Genomic DNA, 19,520 nt, shown 5'->3' on the forward strand with positions numbered 1-19,520 from the left:
TGTTTTTCATTTTACTAAAATGATAAAAGTTATTTTTAATGTGGACCTGACCTTTTTATCATCCAAATTATCTTTTGGTCATTAATTCTATAATAACTGGGAAGAAAATTTTTACAGTAAGAAATACTTGTTAAAGCAACTTACGACATCACCATAAATTAAAAAACTTTTGATAAAAGCATTTTCTTAACTCACAATAAGAAAAGTGACAAAATTAAAGAAAAATTTCAGTAATAGCATGATTCAATCAGAATGGAAAATAAGATTGTCATGTTTCAGGGTCTAAAAAAATTAGTCACTATTCAAAAGGAGTACTGACTTTTTAAAATAGGAATTTGAGCAAAAAATATTTTTATAAATAAAGTCTCTGATATTTTCCAAGAAGTATTCATATAAAAGTCAGTTTTATCTTGATATTTATTTGTGTCTAAGAGTGGTACCACCACTGAATAATTTAAAAGCTTAGTTTATATCCTTTTTTTTTCTTTTTTACGTTATAAGAATAGCCAGGGCTTAGTAAGTTACAGGAACCATACATAAACTCCTCTCGCTCCCAAGAGCCATTTATTTCTTGAAGTGAGAAGAGGCAACGATGGAAAATTGTTGCATTATACACGCCAAAGATAAAGCAAGAAAGAGATTTTTGAGTTAGAAAATCTGAGACCTAGTTTCCAGTGAATAAAAACAGAAAGTTACATGGATCTTGCTTCTCTCTGGAGTTGTCCCTACCCTGGCATCATTACTTTATTCCTGATCTGAAGCAAAGGCATTTTCTAGACCCTGTGATACACAGAACAGAAACCAGACGCTGAGAATGATGCTGAGAAGTGACCAGAGATTAGCAAGAGAATGATTTGGATGTGATTTATCAGGGTGATTTCTACTTACTTTAAAAGCATTACATGGTTTGCTTAAAGTTTATGAGAGAAAAAAAAATTGAAGAGTGATGAAATCCTGTGGAATAGTTCAAACAGGATGAGAGAGACTGGGAAAGCAGCTGATAGTTCTTCTCAACAAGAAAAGCTGAAAGATCACATGCTAAGCATTACCTTACTTGATCTTTTCCAACTCTTCCTCATTAGCATTGTCTGTAAATGAAATAAAGTATTCTCATTATCTTATCACTCAAGTGCAAGGTAGGGCAGCCAATTGCTTTTTGGAGGAAGCTTAACATCTAGACAGCAAACAGTTTTCAGCAACAACTATACAAGACAAAAATTGTTTTTCATGTACACGCAGCTAGAAGAAGCACCTTTAACATTCAAACAGTCTTTCTGGTGAGAGTTCGTTTGCTTTATTCTTTGGTACAAAGAAATGGGACAGTATATTTTAAATAGAATGGAAAATCTGTAATATCTTATTGGCTGGAAAAAGCCCATTGAGTCTCAGGATTGGCAGTTGTGCCTTTTGGTGGTGGAGGCTGAGGAGGCACCATGGCTTTACCAGGTATTTAATAATTTTTCTCTTCAAATACATTCAAAGTCTGCTGCTTTGGCAGCATCTTAAAATTATCTGCTTCCAGGTAATCTTTAGTTGTATTATGGCTTACAAACGCTTTCAATTGAGAAAAAGCACTCCATATTGTGATGACTATTAGTAGACCTTTCTGCTAAATGTCTAGCCGTAACATATCCTTTAAATTAGCTTTTTCGTGTCATAATAAGAGGCATTTATGACTACAAGTTTTGATTAAGGGTGATGGAGATTTGTGATGAGTGCCCAAGATCAATGGTCTCTTGCATGAAGTGAGTCATAAAAATTCAACGACTTTTAATTTCCTCCCCAGTTTAAAAAATTTCTCAATGAACATTGAGTTATTAACTTCCTGATGACCTCTTTACCCTCTCTTAGCTTTATCATTACCTTTAAGGAAGATGAAGTAGAGACTAGGGAATATTTGTAGCAAAGACTATAGCTTATGGAAATGCTTGCCATATTTGTATATCAAGGAAGTGCACTGGTGCTTTCGAGAGCTCCATCTCCTTCAGCAGAATTCACTATAAAGCTGAATCGTTTCAGAAGCTGCTCATAAATTACAAAAATACAAAAGAGGAAAGATTTTAATATAAGACTAAGTCATTTAGAAAGCAACCTTTGGCCTAAATCAAGACAAAGAAACTATATAGAAGTTCTAGGATAGGAAATGAGAAAATAATAAAATTGTCAAAGATAAGAATATGTTCCTCTTTTCTATAGATAGTGGTTTGATAGATTATATTTTCTCTATATATACTCTGTGTTAAATATTGATCAAAATATGAGTAATAGATTTCCTAAGGTTACAATAATTCCGTATTTTTTCATTTTTATTTATTTCGTTTATTTGGGGGGGTGTGGCAATTAGGTTTATTTATTTATTTTTTAATGGAGGTACTGGGGATTGAACCCAGGACCTCGTGCATGGCACGCGCTCTACCACTGAGCTAGAACCCTCCCCTGATAATTCTCTATTTTTTTTTTCCTACTGGAGCCAGGTATTGTTTTATATTTTTTCTCAGTACCGATGTCCAATTCTGAAGCAACAAAACCCACCACTGGGTTGTGGAGATGGATTTGTAATAAATGTTTGTTGTTGATGTTCAGTGAGTTCTTGTCACTATCATCATTATCATTGTCATCACCACCACCACCACCTTCTCATCACCACTAAAAGGCAACTGGAAATGACATACTTTTGTGGTATGCCATGTCGATGACAACTGCCCCATTAGGAGTCAGACAATAAATGTTCAGCCTTCTCAGAAAGCAAAGGTTCGATGAACAAAGAATAGTTATAACTAGGGACAATGTTTTGAGTCAAATTAAGTGAGAACAATTAACATAAATAAACCAAAAAGTAAAATCTCTTAACTCACGGCCATTTATCACCATCCTGTAGTATCTAAGAATCTTATAAAGTTCCATTTTTGTAAGAAATGCTATCCTATGAAAAGGGGCTAAGAACACAAGGAGAATTTGAATCGCAGGGCAACACGACTCAGTATTACACAGATTCACAGTTGCTGGTCAGAGTCACATTCCCTGACTAGAGTCACTGCATGCAATTAACCTGCTGTGTGTGAAGCAAACTATAGGGTTGGTATTTTTCCTGTCTCTCAAAATCAATTATATAAACAGGCTGCATGGTATTATTTTTCAGATTGGGACACTGATACAAACACGAAGTCAGTAATTTCCCTAAGTAAAAGTATGAAAGATCTGGCAGTTATGAGGACCAACTCATTATTTTCCTGAATCAGTCTCTAGAGTTCAATTATCAGATCCAATGGTTCTCAAAATGGCCCTGGATTTTACAACAACATTTCTGCTTCTTGAGCCAAACCAACTAGCTAAACAATGGGTTTAAGTATCCCCTGCTCAAGTCTCCTTTTCTTTTTAGATGGTTGGGTTCAGGTAGATTCAGTAAAACTGAAAACAGTAGAAAAGTAGGGGGAAAAAAAAAAAGGGAATTTAACAGACATACTATCAAGCCTGTTACCTTTGCTAACTGTGAGACAGGTTAGAGGAGAAAGATTGGGGAATGTTAAAGATAGGAGATGAAGCAAATTATAGAAAAATAAGATTTATTTTGTGCTCTTTGATCTTAACTTCAGCTGAGAAACATATGAATTTGTTTTGAAAAGTGTCCTCATTTCATACTATCATACAACTCAAATTCTTTATTAGCAGTTCAACTTTCTTTGAAGCCCAATAAAAGCGGAATAAGTAGCATAAAAAATATGCCTGTGGTAGAACAGCAGCACTGATTACGTTTTTAAAAGACTCTACCGTCTCAATCCATTTTTTGCTTTTATCTTTTATTGCAGTGATTTTTTTAGGCAATTACATGGCTACTATAGATATAAAAAAAATCACAGAATGGCTAGATATTATAGCACAGGCACATTAGAAAACATACATATTAAACTTTTATAGAAGAATATTTTTTCAATGTTAGCTATGGAATAATTCAGAAAATTTTCAAAAATCAACCAGTAGGAAAAATACATATTTTTTAATTCACTAAAGATCAACTATGGTTAATTCATATGTTTCTTAAATTTTTCTTTTTTTTTTTTTTTAGCTTTAGCCAAGCAATTTGTAGGTCTAGGTTATCTAAGAGAGCGTGTCACACAACTTAACTCACTTTTATTTCACAAATTCTCCAATGAAGAAAGCTGTGGATTGAACTCTGCTAGAAAAAGAGCCAGAAAGAACTCAAACACACTATCAGACCAAAGTACCATATACAGGACACACATATACATACTACACACTTTTGCAGGTCCAAAAACAGGACATGCATTTAAAACAGAAATGGCAGTTGTATCATGCAAGTTATCAGCATGCCTACCCTCACCACCCCACTAAGAAGATTTTGGTTTCTGGTACATACAATGTTGAAAATTAAAAAAAAAATACACACACACACACACATACATGTATAGATACACAACTGTTCACATCTGGATTTTTTTTAAAGACCCAAACATGAACTCAATGGAGAAAATTTTAATACAAGCAACTATGAAATACTTTTGCTATTACTCACATTTACTGCTTAATTAGCTGTAGTGAGACACTGCACGTTTGAGAGGCCTTAGTAGATAAAGTAGGCTGATAGTGTTTTCGACTCACTATTCAGTTTTACTGAGTTCTAGAACTAGCAATCCACACAAAGAAAAATCATCCCAAACACATGATTCATGGAACATACTGTCAGTATGAACAGTGTACTAAAAACTCCCAAGATAACTGATTTAAAACACTTTGTAATTCCAATTACTCATTTCTTCCTACTTTTGATAGCCTTTCTTAAGACTGATGTTCGATTTCCTACTTGATGGTTAGAATTTATTTGCCAATGACTCTTGAAACTCCTATCATTCATTCTCCATTTTAACATATTTTACCAAAGTTTTATAAACGGAGGCATAAGAATAAACATGCAGTTTTTTAACTAAAGTCGTAAGTCTCAAGAACTTAGATTCTATTTCTGAGCTAATAATCAGAGAACAGAATTCATAATTTTGCTCTGTGAAGGTCAATGAAAAATCATCCTCTGTTTCTTTCCTATACAGCATTCTGAATATTAAATGGCATTGTGAAGCATTTAGTAACTGATTTCTGGTTGGATGCATCTTGAGTTTGCATTTCTCTCAATAAGTTTTGGTCTTCGGCAATTTGTGAAAGTTCAACATGTCATTTTTCACTGCAGGAATGTGTTATATGTTTCAGGCATATAAAACTTTAATTTGAAGATACACTGGATAACTGACTGCTTTTAACCAAAACACTTCAAATGTATTCCAGAGAAATATATTTAGCTAATATTAGACATGTTACAAAATGAAGAAAATACATCACTATGTGCTTCTAATTCATTATCATCATTAGAAATCTTGAGAAGAGCAATATAGATTGATTTTAATCAGATTATCATTAATACAATAATTTTAAGAGTTCAAAAGGAAAATTAAATGATTACTTCCCATATCGTTTGTGACAACCTCAGGGACTTGAATACTGAAGTAAGGAAAAAAAAACTTAAGATACCTTTTCCTTAACCTTTGAAGCATCCCTTCCAATCCTTATAGAGATTCATCTACAACCCATCAAATAACCACTAGGTATAAAATCTGGACTAGGTTTTGAGAGGAGTCATTTTAAGAGAGGTAATCATAAGCAATAATTTTTATATATATATTAATTATTATTATTATTATTATTTTTTTTACCAGGAGTGACAGGGTATAGGATGGAGGTGAGATAAGGCACAGTATAGGTATATTTTATGTGGGACAAATTCACTGAAGAAAGCTTGGACTTGAGAGGTGAGCTATGTAGGATTCTGTATGGCTGGGACAGAGGTTACAAGAGAGGGAATATGTGTTACTGGTTGGAGAGCCTTAGTGTCCTTCATTGGGAGTTTCCATTTAATTAGAGAAATAACCACAGGTCACTGAACATAGAAGGAGAAGAAAGGGCTAATTATAGAACTTGGCACAATGTTTATAGATGATTGATAAAAATTTTTAATAGATGCCTACAAATGGTTCTTATTCAGAGTTTCGAAGTCTCCTAACTAGTGCTGCTTACCAACTTTAGAGATCGTCATAAAATAGCTACAGAACTGTTATACAGACCAAAATAACCAAGGGAAAAAAAGCAAATTTATGTGTCTTTGTTAGAAATTTTCATCATGTAAAAGCATATGCTTAGAAACCCCAATTCAAATCTAGGAATCAGACTAGCCAGGATACTGGGGATCCCAAAAGAATTTCCTGTATGGGCCTTTTCAGCCTCCTCCCCTCTCCCTGACCTAGCTCACTTCTCAACATTACCAACCCTGTGCTCCCAGCTACTGATCACATCCACGAGGAGGAGCCAATACAGCCACACTGGTCACCCTTCTCTCTGCTTCTCAGGTGTGGCTGAGGCCAAGAGGGCTGACCAGCCAGAGGCTGGCTCTGGTACAGGCTGCAACCCTGTGCCTTTTCTGAGGCAGCAGGCTCTGATAAGCCACCTGCTTCACTGGTGAACCAGAGAGAAGCCAGGTGAGAGTCAACTGAGTATAGGAAGGAAGGAAACACTGTTTTTCAGCTGCTGCAGCAGAATAAATCCAATGGTATTTAAGACTGTGCAGGGGGAGGCATGAATAACGCAGTGAATAAAAAATACTTGGCAGTAAAAGATTTCTTCCAAAAAGTTGAGGTGGCCAAAGAGATCTGAATCAAGAAAATGGCATGAAGATTTCAGGAAGAATTCTTTGTGTTAAGGGTGAATGTGACTGGAAAGATACAATAAGGAGAAAGGGAAAGGAAGAAAAGATTACTAATACCAGATTTTTGATGTGTAACTGTTTCATGTAACCTGCTTTCCTTCCTATTCGTGTTTGATAAATCACTAATATTCAGCAACCAGGCACTGTAATATTTTAAAATACTTTTTAATTTTTATTTTTTAATATTTTCCTAATTAGAAAGACATTGTGCCTAAATAAGTTTGAGCAGCAATGGAGATGGAAGGATTTCTGCAAGAATTGTTGAAGAAAAATTAATGTTGGGGACCACTTTGCCTGTGCTGACATGTATTTCTGTGCAATTTATAACAACTCAGCAGCTTCATCATTGCATCTCTTGATACAAACTTGATCCCTCAGAACTTCAGTCTCATGGAAGAGTATTTAATAAATATTCATTTAACGTAAATATAATCTCCATTATCAAATCACCCAATAACTAAAATAGCTGTCATCTCATTTGGACCCCCAGTAATATTGCCAGTTTGGATGACTTGGGGACACATAAAACCTCAGGCACTGGGGTATTTTCATTTATGAAGTGTTGCCCTTCATTAAAATAATAAAGAATAACCAAAATAAAAATATTCTATCACTAAATTTTGTTGATTTTTACGTCCTATAGATTAACTTATTCACTTCTCTCCATCTCACCTGACAATTCTAATCCAAGTCTCCATCATCTTCCAACAGGATTTTTAAAATAGCTTCCTAATTAGTTTTCAAGCATCCATTCTAATGCTTTCATCTGTTTTCTACAATGCATCTACACAGCTGTCTTTAAAAGATGAATATAATTATGCCACTTCCTATTTACAAATTTTTCAGTCGCTCCCCATTGCTCTTTGGGGAAAGACCACAAACTTTAACATGGCCAACAGTCCCTATGCACTCTGGGCATCTGCTATCCTGCACCAGGATTTCCCACACTCTGTGTGCTTTCACCTTCTCTTAAGCTCCGATACTTTGTCAATTCTTGGAGTGCAGCCTGGTTTCTGTAGCCACAGGTCCTTTGCATGTGCTATTTCCTCTGCCTGAAATACTTTCTCTCTTCCTGTTCTCTTTATTAACTCCTATTCACACTTCAGACCTCATCTCCCATTTGACTTCCTTAAAGAATAACTGTTCCCATAACTAGAACAAATTTGCCTGTATTTGCTGTACAGCATATGTACCTCTTTTTCATGGCACTTAAAACAGTTGCCATTTTACATTTCCTTCAGCGATTATTTGGTTTCCAAGTTCTCCACTGGATAGCAGTTCTATTGTATCCCAAGGGTCTAGCACAGGACCTGGCTTATAGGAGGTTCTTGGTGAATACCAGGATTGTTTGAATAAAGCAATAAATGAACATTTATAATTTATTCCTGTATATGGATTAGCTAGCTAGGCTATACTCCTTGGCATGTACTGGGTGAAATAATGTATTCTGAATTGATGACTCTAAAATGATGGGCTTTTATTTCTGTTCTCTGTGAAAAAATTTCCTCCCCTACTCTTCCATCTGCACACTTGGGCCTATACACACACACACATCTTCTTTCACTGTGCTAAGTTCTCACCGTAGGTATTATTTGACAGTACTTGGAAAAGAAAATTTTCTTTCTTGCTAAATGAAGTATAGATACGTTAATCATCAGTAGCAAATATCATATATGAATATGTGTGCTATTTAATTTTTTAAAAGCTTAGAGAAAAAACACTTTGAAAAGGGTGAATTTTTCAGTGAGTTTAAAACACTTCCAAATGTGAAGCTGGAATTCACTACTTTTATCTACAACCTAGGGAAAAATGCCAATAATACCTTTCCAACACAAAACCTATACCATCTTGAATCATGCATTATTTTAAGATAGCAATACACACACTGTTGAAATAGAGTATTTAAATGTGCCTAAAAAATTATGTCTACTCCTAAAATGTGCTGCAATCAGAACTAGTGAGAGTAGCTCCCATTATATGAAAGTACACTGAGTCTAATAAATAATCTGGTAAATTGTGGCAGAATGTACACTGGCAGGCATATCGATGCAGATTAAACCTGATGTTTTTTAATGTCACTTCAACAGAGCTGGAGTAAGTGACTCCTCTGTATTCCTTGTCAGTTTCTCACAGCAGCATGATGTACAAGGAAGTACAGACAGCCAGGGCTGGAAAAAGCGGAACACTAATGAGGAAGCCCAGCCAGAAGATGAAAAGTACTCACTTATCATTCATCAGACAAATAGCAGAAAGCAGAAACTCTATTATAATTTCTACTTATTTCCTTTGTCATGGTACATCTGATAATACAATCAAAATAGTAGGGTCTGGATACCTCAGTGTGGAATTTCCAATATTCAATTCACTAATAAATGTAATCCCTGAATAAATACTACCATTTGCTACAATATAACATGTCTGAAATTGGAAAATAAAATTATGACAAAAGATGCACATGTGTCCCTTATTTACAACAAGCGGCTGTGATATGGAGAATAGAATAGGAAATGTGAATGCAAAAGATGCAGTTCACCTGGACTAGCGATACCAAGGATACTCACAGAAACAAAGAACAGGTCAGATTTTCTTATGCTGCTTCTCTTTAATATTACCTCTGGGTTCAAAGAAGGTTCAGGACATTCAAACAAGTGAGAGCAAGAAAGCTACTACTAGGCTGTGGGGGAACTTACCACATCCCTGTGTTCTCCTTCTTTAGGTGTAAGGACAACTGAGAGCAAAATGATTCCAAGGTCATGGTCAGGATAATGGGGATCTTTCAGTGTTAAGGTCACATCTGTGGGCCTATGATATAAAATATTAAGATTTTGAGCATGAAGGAAATCATCAACAAAACAAAAGGCAACCTACTGATGAGAAAACAGAGTTGGAAATGATACATCTAATAAGGGTTTACTATCCATAATATATAAAGAACTCAAGAGCTCAATATCAAAAACAAGCAATTTGATTTAAAAATTAGCAGAGGACCTGAGGAGACATTTTTCTAAAGAAGCCAGGCAAATGGCCAACAGACACATAAAAAGATGCTCAAAATCACTATCAAGGAAATGCAAATCAAAACTACAATGAGGTATCCACCTCACACCTGTCAAAATGGTGATTATCAAAAAAGCAACAAATAAGTGTTGCTGAGGTTATGGATAAAAGGAACCCTTGTATACTGTTAGTGGGAATTTAAATTGGTGCAGCCACTACAGAAAAAGGTACGGAGTTTCCTCAAAAAATTAAAGATAGAATTACCATGTGATACAGGAATTCTACTCCTGGGTATCTATCCAAAGAAAATGAAAACACTAATTGGAAGAGATACATGCACCCCTATGTTCACTGCAGCATTATTTACAATAGCCAAGATATGGAAGGAAACAAACTGTCCATTGATAGATGAATAGATAAAGAAGACGTGGGCTACATATACAAAGGAATATGAGCCATAAAAAAGAATGAAATCTTGCCATTTGCAACAATATGGATGGACCTGGAGAGTATTATGCTCAGTGAAATAAATTTGACAAAAAAAATACCATATGATTTCACTTATATGTGGCATCTAAAAAACAGAACAAATGAACAAACAAAGCAAAAACAGACGCATAGATGCAGGGAACAACCTATTTGTTGCCAGAATGGAGGGCTGTGGGGGATGGACTAAGTAGATAAAGGGGATTAAGAGGTACAAAATTCCAGTCATAAAACAAATACATGGGGATTTAATATACAGCATAGAGAATATAGTCAACAATGTTGTAATAACTTGTTATGGTGACAGATGGCTACTAGACTTATTGAAATCATTTTGTAATGTATATAAATGTTGAACCACAATATTGTATACCTGAAACCAATACTTTTTGTCAATTATGCTTCATAAATAAATAAATAAACAAATATATAAAAATAAAAATATTTTGGACAGTCATTAAGTGAATAAGCCAAAATATATTTTAAGTCAACAATTTATTATTTTTTCAAAGAAAAGTAATTTTATCTTCCTTTACTTTCCAGGTACAATTTTTGTTATTAAAATATGATAAATACATTAAGTTATCCAGTAACTCATGGGCCAGTTGGGTATACTTGGATTCACTACATAAGTTTCAGTCCTTCATTGGGTTCTAGAAAGGCCACGGGGTTGCTGGGAAGGCCAAGAAAGCACAGCAGTACTGAGAAGCCTGCAAGGCCCTTCTCTATGATCTCTCAACACACAGAATGCAATAGCAATTATTTTCTATAAATTTGAGTCCAAGAATTAAATGATGGTCATTTATTGACCACTACCATCTTTTCAGTTCTTTAAAAAATTTTTTTTAAAATCAAGAGTATAATTTAGAGTAAGCAAATGAGAGAAGAGGAAACTCTAAAATACAATTTGCCTGATATACATTATAAACATACTTTAAAAACAATGGATAGTTATTCAAAATAACTTCTAATGTTTAAGATAATGCTTCTATTTTTAGCTATTTAAACCTATGCCTAAATAATTTTTAGAGTCAGAAATACAAGGAAACCAATACTGAAAAGAAGTGATCAACACTTGGAAGGTTTCAGAATTAGAGGAGTATCTCTGAGAAAGAATTTATGAATTACTCAACATTACCCACAATAACTTCTAGAACATAATGCAAAATATACATTCGATGGACAGTGCATAGGTAATACCTTTTGTCCATACTGAACAAATAGGGGTTCAGGCCCTCCATAAACCTGTGGGACTGTGGAACATTCAGCACCAAACTTGACTCTTGAAATGTTGGCAAATTAAGAATGTTCACTTGCTTGTTCAATCAATTATTCATTTCATTCACAAAAACATGTATTAAATATGTATGAAATGCCACACACTGTACTAGGTTCTGGGTGAAAACCAGTGGTCAGGACCAAAGATAATTGTCTTCATGGAGCTTAACTTTTAGTAAATGATCCTGCTGGATTCTAGTACTGGGGAGAGATGGGCTCAATGAGGAAAGCTGGTGCTAATAGAAACCTTCAATCCTGTCTGCATTTCAGGATCAAATGGGAAGCTTTAAAAAAGTGCATAATCCTGAACTCTACCCATGATGACTCTGGTTCCGTAGATCAGGGGTGGGGGTCTGGAAATCTATATATTTACAAGGGTCCCCAAATAATTTGGGGAACCACAGGTACTTTTCAATGCTAAGCTTTTACAACACTAGGAAACTTTCACATGATGCTCAATTTACCAATTCAAGGAATGATGTTATAAAAAGTATGAAGAGTTTTTTGATGTTGGGGTTTTAACTGAAACATAAGTAACCTATCAGACTGGTAATGTACATAAGTTATAACAGTTGTGATGCAAATTGCTCCAATATGAATTTGGTTATATAACTAACCATTATGGTTTGATAGGAATAACTTGTTCCTTTTAACAAATGCACATTAGGCACTATAGTTTATATATATTTGTACATATACACATATACATAGGCATATGTATACACACACATATATGTTTATATGGGTTACGATTTGATTTGGTTTGTTTTTCCTGTAGTAATAATTACATATGGAAATTAATAGAAGACTTCATTACATTTTTGTGATTACATGATAAAGATTAAAGAATATTTGCAATTGCTTTATGATGTTTATCTATTATTTTCTTCCCATACCTTAATGCACTATATAGTGGCTTAAGTGTTTATACACATACTCTTATTAGCCATCTGTCTACACCCAGAGACTACTGATTTCTATACAGAGAATGTAATTGCATACACAGACCTGTGATTTTTAAAAGTAGTAATTTGATGTTTATGTAGTTTTGAGGGGAGGGAAGAGTTAGCTAAATATATAAAATAAGTAATGTGGCAAAATAAACACCAAATGCTTGTATATAATTGTTTCATTTTTTTAACCATCTCATGTTTTTTCCATTTAAAGTTATTTTTCACCAATAATCTATCTTTAATATCTCTAATAGAAAAAGAGAAATTGGGACCCTGTGATTCAGGCTAGCAATTTGCATAGCCTCGTGCAGAGCCTGCAGAGAAAATAACTGTGGTCTTCACAGAAGGATGGCAGAGTTGACTCCAGCTGGAGCACAGTTCTCATGACGGACTACACGCAACACTATCCAGGGCTTCCTACAGACAAGGGGGAGGCGGGGAGCCAGCAATCACCCCGAGGTCAGGCTGGTGCTAGACTCTGGGTTGGAATGAAGGACACACAGGAAGTACAGAAAAGGCCGCTCTTTTGTCCAGTTTGAGGCATAAATGGCTGTTGGAAGACCAATCTCTGTGCTCAGACTATAACACATATGGGTTCCACTATTTATATTCCATCTACATTTAAAATCGAAGGGAGTGATCTGGCCTGTTACTCTGCTGCCCTGCTTTCCACTCTTCCTGCCACAGAATATGACATGATCATCTAAAGCATCTCTTCGAAACCACCAAAGAACATTTCACAGCTACCTGTGCAACCCATTCCAGCCCTGCTTGACATGTTAGAGCCAATTTGTTTCTTCTTGTAGTATTAATCAATTCTTAGCTTCTGTGTTGAAATACATTTAAAAATATAAGTCCATAATTAGGTGCAAGGAATGGTTAATATTAGTAATACTAATTTATTTATAACTAATCATTACTTTACACCTAGTCAAGCAATGATAAGCTAAGGTAACAGAGTAAATACAACCTCCACTGTATTTGCCTCCACTTTCAGGCCACTCTGGTAACCCAGGATGACTGATGATCTCAGTTAGATTCTACTTTGGCTCAAGTGGTAAGAGTGTTGCTCTATTTGAAGCAAAGTGTACATGTTTTATTTCCGATATGGTGGCCTCATTCTTAAATTACTAATGATGATTAATTAACATGTGTAATCTTCTTTATGCCTCTCTACAACCACACCAGTAATGCAAAAGCAAGGAATGCAACTTCAGTCTAGATTCCTGGTGCTCAGCACAGTCCGGGGGATAGAGCAGGTGTCTTAAGAATTTTTCTGTTGAATAGTTGTTGTCGAAGGAAATAGCGAGAGAAGATGCTCTTATTTCCAGTGGGTAAATGAGAAAGATATACTTGAGGGATGTTTGGCTATCACAACCATAAATGACATAACAGCGATTAGAATCCAGATTTGTCAACATTTTCTGTGACACAGGACCAGCTTCATAAGAACAGGTAGTGATATTACAACAGTTCAGAAGTTACCTGTTCAACTCCAGTTGTGTGAGATCCAGAAAGGCTGAGCCCATAAAGTCATCCTGTAGTCCAAAATCATAGTCAAATACCTAAGGAGCCAAAGAAATGAGACATTATCATAAATAATGCCAATATAAGCTTTAAATGACAGCATCTTCATTATAAAATATTGGCTGTCTCTGTCATCAATAAAATTTCTTAACACTTATTTTTAAAATTTTTTTTAATTTAAAAAATTTGTCTTTTGAAATACTACAGACTTACCAAACATTCAAAGGAAATTACATTTAATTTTGCAATTTAAATGATTGATTTCTATAAAATAGAACTTTAAAGAAGATGAATGCCAAAATCAAACAAAATACAGTAAATCATCAAAAATGTGGGAACCACAGTCTTAAAATATTTCCCCTTCACTACAGAAAGGCTATTAGCATTATTGGAAGGCAAAGTGAATTGGTAGAAAATCCAACAAATGTGTACTTCATACTGAGCTACAGGTGATGAAGATATGATTCCAATTTCTTCATAGTTTTCAGGTCATTGAAGATATATTCTGATATTATAGGACAATGTCATTTTAAACATACAAATAAGCAAATTTTAAGAATATTATGATTAAAAGCACTTTATAAAGTTATAGTAAGGCCAAATTAAGTTTTTATTGTCACAAGCAATGGTTAGGGGATAATCTGAATGTGACTAACAACAACACAGAAAGAAAAAGAGAGAGAACATATTTCTTTCCTCTGTCAAACGAAATTTCTCTTCTTTGTGCTCTCCATGGTTCTCATTCATACGATGAGGACTAAGACAGGCGATGTCCTTGACCTTTTGGACCCTACGTTTACTGGCTGATAACAGTCCATAAAAATCCAAATAGATATCTACTGTTCAGTGAGGAGCACTACGGAGACTAAAGTCCAAGGGAGCTGATATTTTATATTGAGAGTCCAGGGAGGCCTCCGGGAGGAAGTGTGTTTGTGTAGAAACTGCATTGACGAGAAGGACTGAGCCACTAGAGTGGGAAGAGGGCTCAGGTGGAGGAAACAGCACATGACTAGCATGTTCAAGGATCAGCCAGCAGCCAGCGTGGCTGCAGCAGACCGAGAAAGATGGAGAGTAGAAGGAGGCTGGAGAGCTCGGAGCTAGGTCAGATGGCGCCATTTCCAGAGAACTCAACCTAATTGGAAGTTGGCTAATTTCCACCCATTTAAACACATTTTCTTACTCATTTATTCCCTAAGCCAATATTGATTAAGTACTTATTATGTGCCAGACAATGTGCTACACATTGAGTTAAACAGATGTTAAACAAGGAAGTGCACAGGTGATATAATTACAAATTTTGATAAGTGTTGTGCTGTAAAGAAAAGAACAGGGGATGGAAGGAAAAAAATTACATTGGAGATCAGGAAAAGCTTTTAAGATGGAAATAAATGCTACTAGATGACGTTTAGAGCTATGTACTAGACCTTTCCAAACAGAAAATCTTTGCCCTGCACACTGGAATATATGAGCATAAACAGCCAAGTCTCTCTTGAATGGAGGACCCAGACCAATGGACTCTCCAGGCTGTGCGAATCCATTTGGCTGAGAAAACCCATAGCTCAGCCCAATTCCTGGCACAACAGTCAGAAAGCTCTGAGTAGAGGGAGTAATATGTACAGAAGCCTCACATCAGTTACTGTTTTTTCTTTTTTCTTTTCTCTAGTACGGGTGTACTTCAATTTAAACAAACTTAATATATAAAAAAATTGATATTTAAACAAAAAAATATAAATACTTTGCATTACAAAAGGATTCTTAAATTTGAAGAGTCCTAAGGGATTGATTTAAGTTATCAACTCCTCTAATGCCTTTTAAAGTATTCCATTTCTAGTCATTTGATTTACATACAACCTTTCAGGAGTACATTTGTTGTAGAAAGCACAGCAGTCCTGCAATAAATATTCTCCTTGATCACTTACACTTCTGAGCTTTAGTCATCGGCTCAGTGACACAGCACATGGATATAATGCACATCGTATGCAACTGACTGACAGCTCAGTTTTTGTAAATGGCTGCAGCAAGGTACTTCACAATGTAAAATTTACACCAAAATTAGAGAAACTTTTCTTGTGTAATCTCTTCTAATTGTATCAGCTGAAGACCTGAAATATTGGGGAGACTAGAGTGACATAATACCTGAGGTACATCCACATCTAGGAAGTGGAGAACTGCGAATCCAGTGAAATGAGTAGTAGATAGCCCAACTGGTCAGTCAATGTTCAAACTCTGTATTTTCATGGCGAGTCTTTCCTACCGTGTTAATGCTAGGTGTTTATTTTGGTTTTCAATTCCTATTTATCAGCCAGGGCATAAAAATGGGAAAGAATGGAAACATCAGAATCCACTCATTAATTAAATTATTAGCTATGCAATTTGGTTTCAAGCTCTATAAACTATTTGTCAGAGGGAGCACTGCCCTAGGTGAAGCACCAGAACATGGAGCAGAGAAGAGAGATCAAATAGGAAAAGGTACTCTCACTACACTACAGAGCACAGTTAATGCTGATTAATGTTTACTCACCATTTACGCTATGTTAGGCACTGGGTTAAACACATTGTCTAGATTTTAAAATTTCATTCTTACACAACTCAGTGAACAAAGTATTGTTTCTATTTTTTGGATAAGGAATCCAATGCTCAAAATATTTATGTAACTTGCTCCTAAATCCCAGGGCTACAAAGAGGTCAGATTCAAATCTTGTAATGGATTTCAGACACATATTTAAGTCGAACATATTGAGCATATTTAAACTGAACAAGTATAACTTGGGCGCCCACTCTGGGAAAAGCACTGGGAATTCAAATATGAACAATTCAGAAGAGATCCTGGCTTTCACAGACCGTCTGCTCCACAAGTTGGAAACATGAGGTTAACATTAGATAGAAGTTGCTTGGGACTCGGTAACACATCACTTCATTCTCAAGTGAGTTTAGAACACAAATGTTTTATTCTAATCGAGTTTATTGAGTATCTTGATTCAATTGTTTATCAAGAAAACTGCATGAGGGAATGCATCAGTTTAAACGCTTTTGGGTGCAAGTAACAGAAAACTCAACTCATACTGGCTTCAACATGAATGGGGAATCTGTTGGCTCAAATGAATGAAATGCTCATAGGTAATTATGACTTCAGGGGAGTTTTTATCTAGCAGTTCAAATGATTCAGGTACTTTTTCATCCATTTACTCCAAAAACATTGGTGAGCACCTGCAATGTACCAAATAACATTCAAGGGTCTGGAAATACAGCAATAAACAAAATAAAGTCTTTGATTTCTTGGGGCTCACATATTGGGGGATGCAGACAATAAACAAAAGCATGTTAGGTACTGGTAAGTGCCATTAGAGAAAAATATCTCAGGGTATGGGGGAGATGGGGACAGTTGTTTTATATAAGATGCTCAGGAGGATAATGAGAGAGGGTGGCATGTGAGTTAAACAAGGAGGCATAATGGGAATGGGAAGTGGAGAGGTAACCAGATTATATAATACGACCCAAGATACAAGATTCTACTCAGCAAGTATGTCCGTGACTCATTTTCGTATCCAGACAGCTTCAAAATAACCACTTCACCATAAAAGAGTAATTAAACTCTAAGTCATGGAATTGATACTATAAAACAAACAAAATAAAACAAAGCCTAACTGTGGCCATTGCAATTAGTCACCCTTAATTGAAAATAGAAACTGGGTTGCTTAATTGCTGGGTGGACTTAAGCACACTCATAACCTCTCTGAGCCCCATTCACCTGCAAAATGGAGATGAGAGCAGTTAGGTGTAGGGTTATTGTAAGGATTACGTGAGATAATGCAGGCCTGGCACTTAGCTCAGCGCTCAATAAATGGTAGTTATTATGATGATGAAGCTATGACTGCAAATTCCAACTTCCCAAGACTCAATAACATCACATGGTCTTTGTCCATAAACAAAAAGCAAGTTCAGCCAGGCTTTTTTGTTTCTTTGTTTTACTTCCCTTTTTGTTTTCTTGTCTAAAACAGTTGAGATCCTCGATTTATTCATTTAGGAAATATTTTTGAACCATGCAAGACAAAACATGTAAGATGATACAAACATCTTCTAACTTTGCAATAATTTTGTTTGGGTGCTCTGTGGTTTATGTGGCAAAAATATTTCCATTCCAACTATTCAGTTGTTTGCATTTAAGTGTCTGGAAAAATGTCTCCCTACCCAAGCAGTGCATGAGAATAACCTTATGTGTTTTAAAAATATAGAAGCCTGGACTCCAACTCAGAAGTTCTGAATCAGAATTCTTGGAGGAGAGAGTTGTATATCTAGATTCTTTAAAACTTCATGGATAATTCTAATGTACAGCCAAGGCTGAGGGTCATTGGTCTATGACATTCTTTTAGGGCCCTTAAAACCTACTGAGAAATACTTTTGGATAGGGCAATAACATGGTCCTTAGCTTGACCTACACTGAAAGTACCTTCACAATTTTAAATCTTAAGCTTGGATAGATATGAGTTATTTAAGAAACTGTCAGTTTTGTTAAAGTGACAATCTTAGAAACAGTACTATGGCTCCAAATAGAATAATTTTCCTAGTTATCTAAATCTTTCTATTATTTATTAGAGCACTCCAACTTAATATGCAAATCTCTTGCTCATGATTAGGCTAACGAAGCAACCATTTACACTTCTTCATTCAGGGAGGAAGGGTATAGCTCAGTGGCAGAGCATGTGCTTAGCATGCACAAGGTCCTGGGTTCAATCCCCAGCACCTCCAAACATCCATCCATACATAAATAAGTAAACAAACCTAATTACCCCCCCCAAAAGATTACATTTCCCCATTCATATTACTTCTACCTCTTCCACTGTAATTCTGGGGTTTCACTGTATACCTGGAATAATAGTGACAGTGAAATTACACTGGAGAATCTGAATTTAATTCAACTGAAACGGATGCTGAATTTATCCCATTATTTAAGATGCATGTTGGAGCATCCCCGTGGATACAGAGTAGGCTCCAGTGGCTCTTGTCTCAATTAAAAGCACTGCATTTTAACTCCCACATTCGACTGCTACTCTATGACAAATATTTTTCAAGTCCATTCCTACAGCCTTGTTTTCACCTGCCCTTACTGTGAAGTCATTCAGTATTGAAGGAATATTCTCTTTTTTATTAAAATTAAAAACTATATGAATTCCAACCAACTGGAAAATGTATTTATTTATTTTGTCCATAGGATTTTAAAATGACAGTTCCAAGATTTTTTTAAAATTTTGTTCTTACTAGAAATGGTACAAGTACTGTAACTTTAGTGTGATTTTATAACCTTAGTTTAGAACTGAATTTTGTTTCCCTTGGTAATCTTCACAGTGATAGAAATCAGATTACAGTGTGCACGTGGACTTCTTTTTCCCTTAACTACAGCTAGGAGAGTTGAAGACAATATTTTCTAACCATCAAGTTCATGGATGCATTTTCATATTACCTGTCACTACAGAATCTGTTGGTCTCTAAGAAATCTTTCAAGCAAAATTAATCTCTCA

At 35.5% G+C, this 19,520-nt stretch overlaps 1 protein-coding gene across 16 annotated transcripts in view; it reads right to left on the reverse strand.

Moving 5' to 3' along the window:
- Positions 1–19,520, reverse strand: part of MCTP1 (multiple C2 and transmembrane domain containing 1) — a 483,190-nt gene that overhangs the window by 218,140 nt on the left and 245,530 nt on the right. For 7 of the 16 annotated variants that reach the window (XM_074360364.1, XM_074360363.1, XM_074360361.1 and 4 more), the window contains exons 4-7: positions 13,963–14,042; positions 9,454–9,565; positions 4,127–4,174; positions 1,050–1,088 (exon numbers count right to left, since the gene is read on the reverse strand). In XM_074360364.1, the coding sequence (XP_074216465.1) occupies positions 1,050–1,088; positions 4,127–4,174; positions 9,454–9,565; positions 13,963–14,042 (279 nt within the window). The remainder of the gene's footprint in view (positions 1–1,049; positions 1,089–4,126; positions 4,175–9,453; positions 9,566–13,962; positions 14,043–19,520) is intronic. The other 9 variants (XM_074360368.1, XM_074360371.1, XM_074360367.1 and 6 more) reach the window with 3 other exon arrangements.

This window comes from Camelus bactrianus, chromosome 3, assembly GCF_048773025.1.
Source record: "Camelus bactrianus isolate YW-2024 breed Bactrian camel chromosome 3, ASM4877302v1, whole genome shotgun sequence".
NCBI classification, from domain to species: domain Eukaryota; kingdom Metazoa; phylum Chordata; class Mammalia; order Artiodactyla; family Camelidae; genus Camelus; species Camelus bactrianus.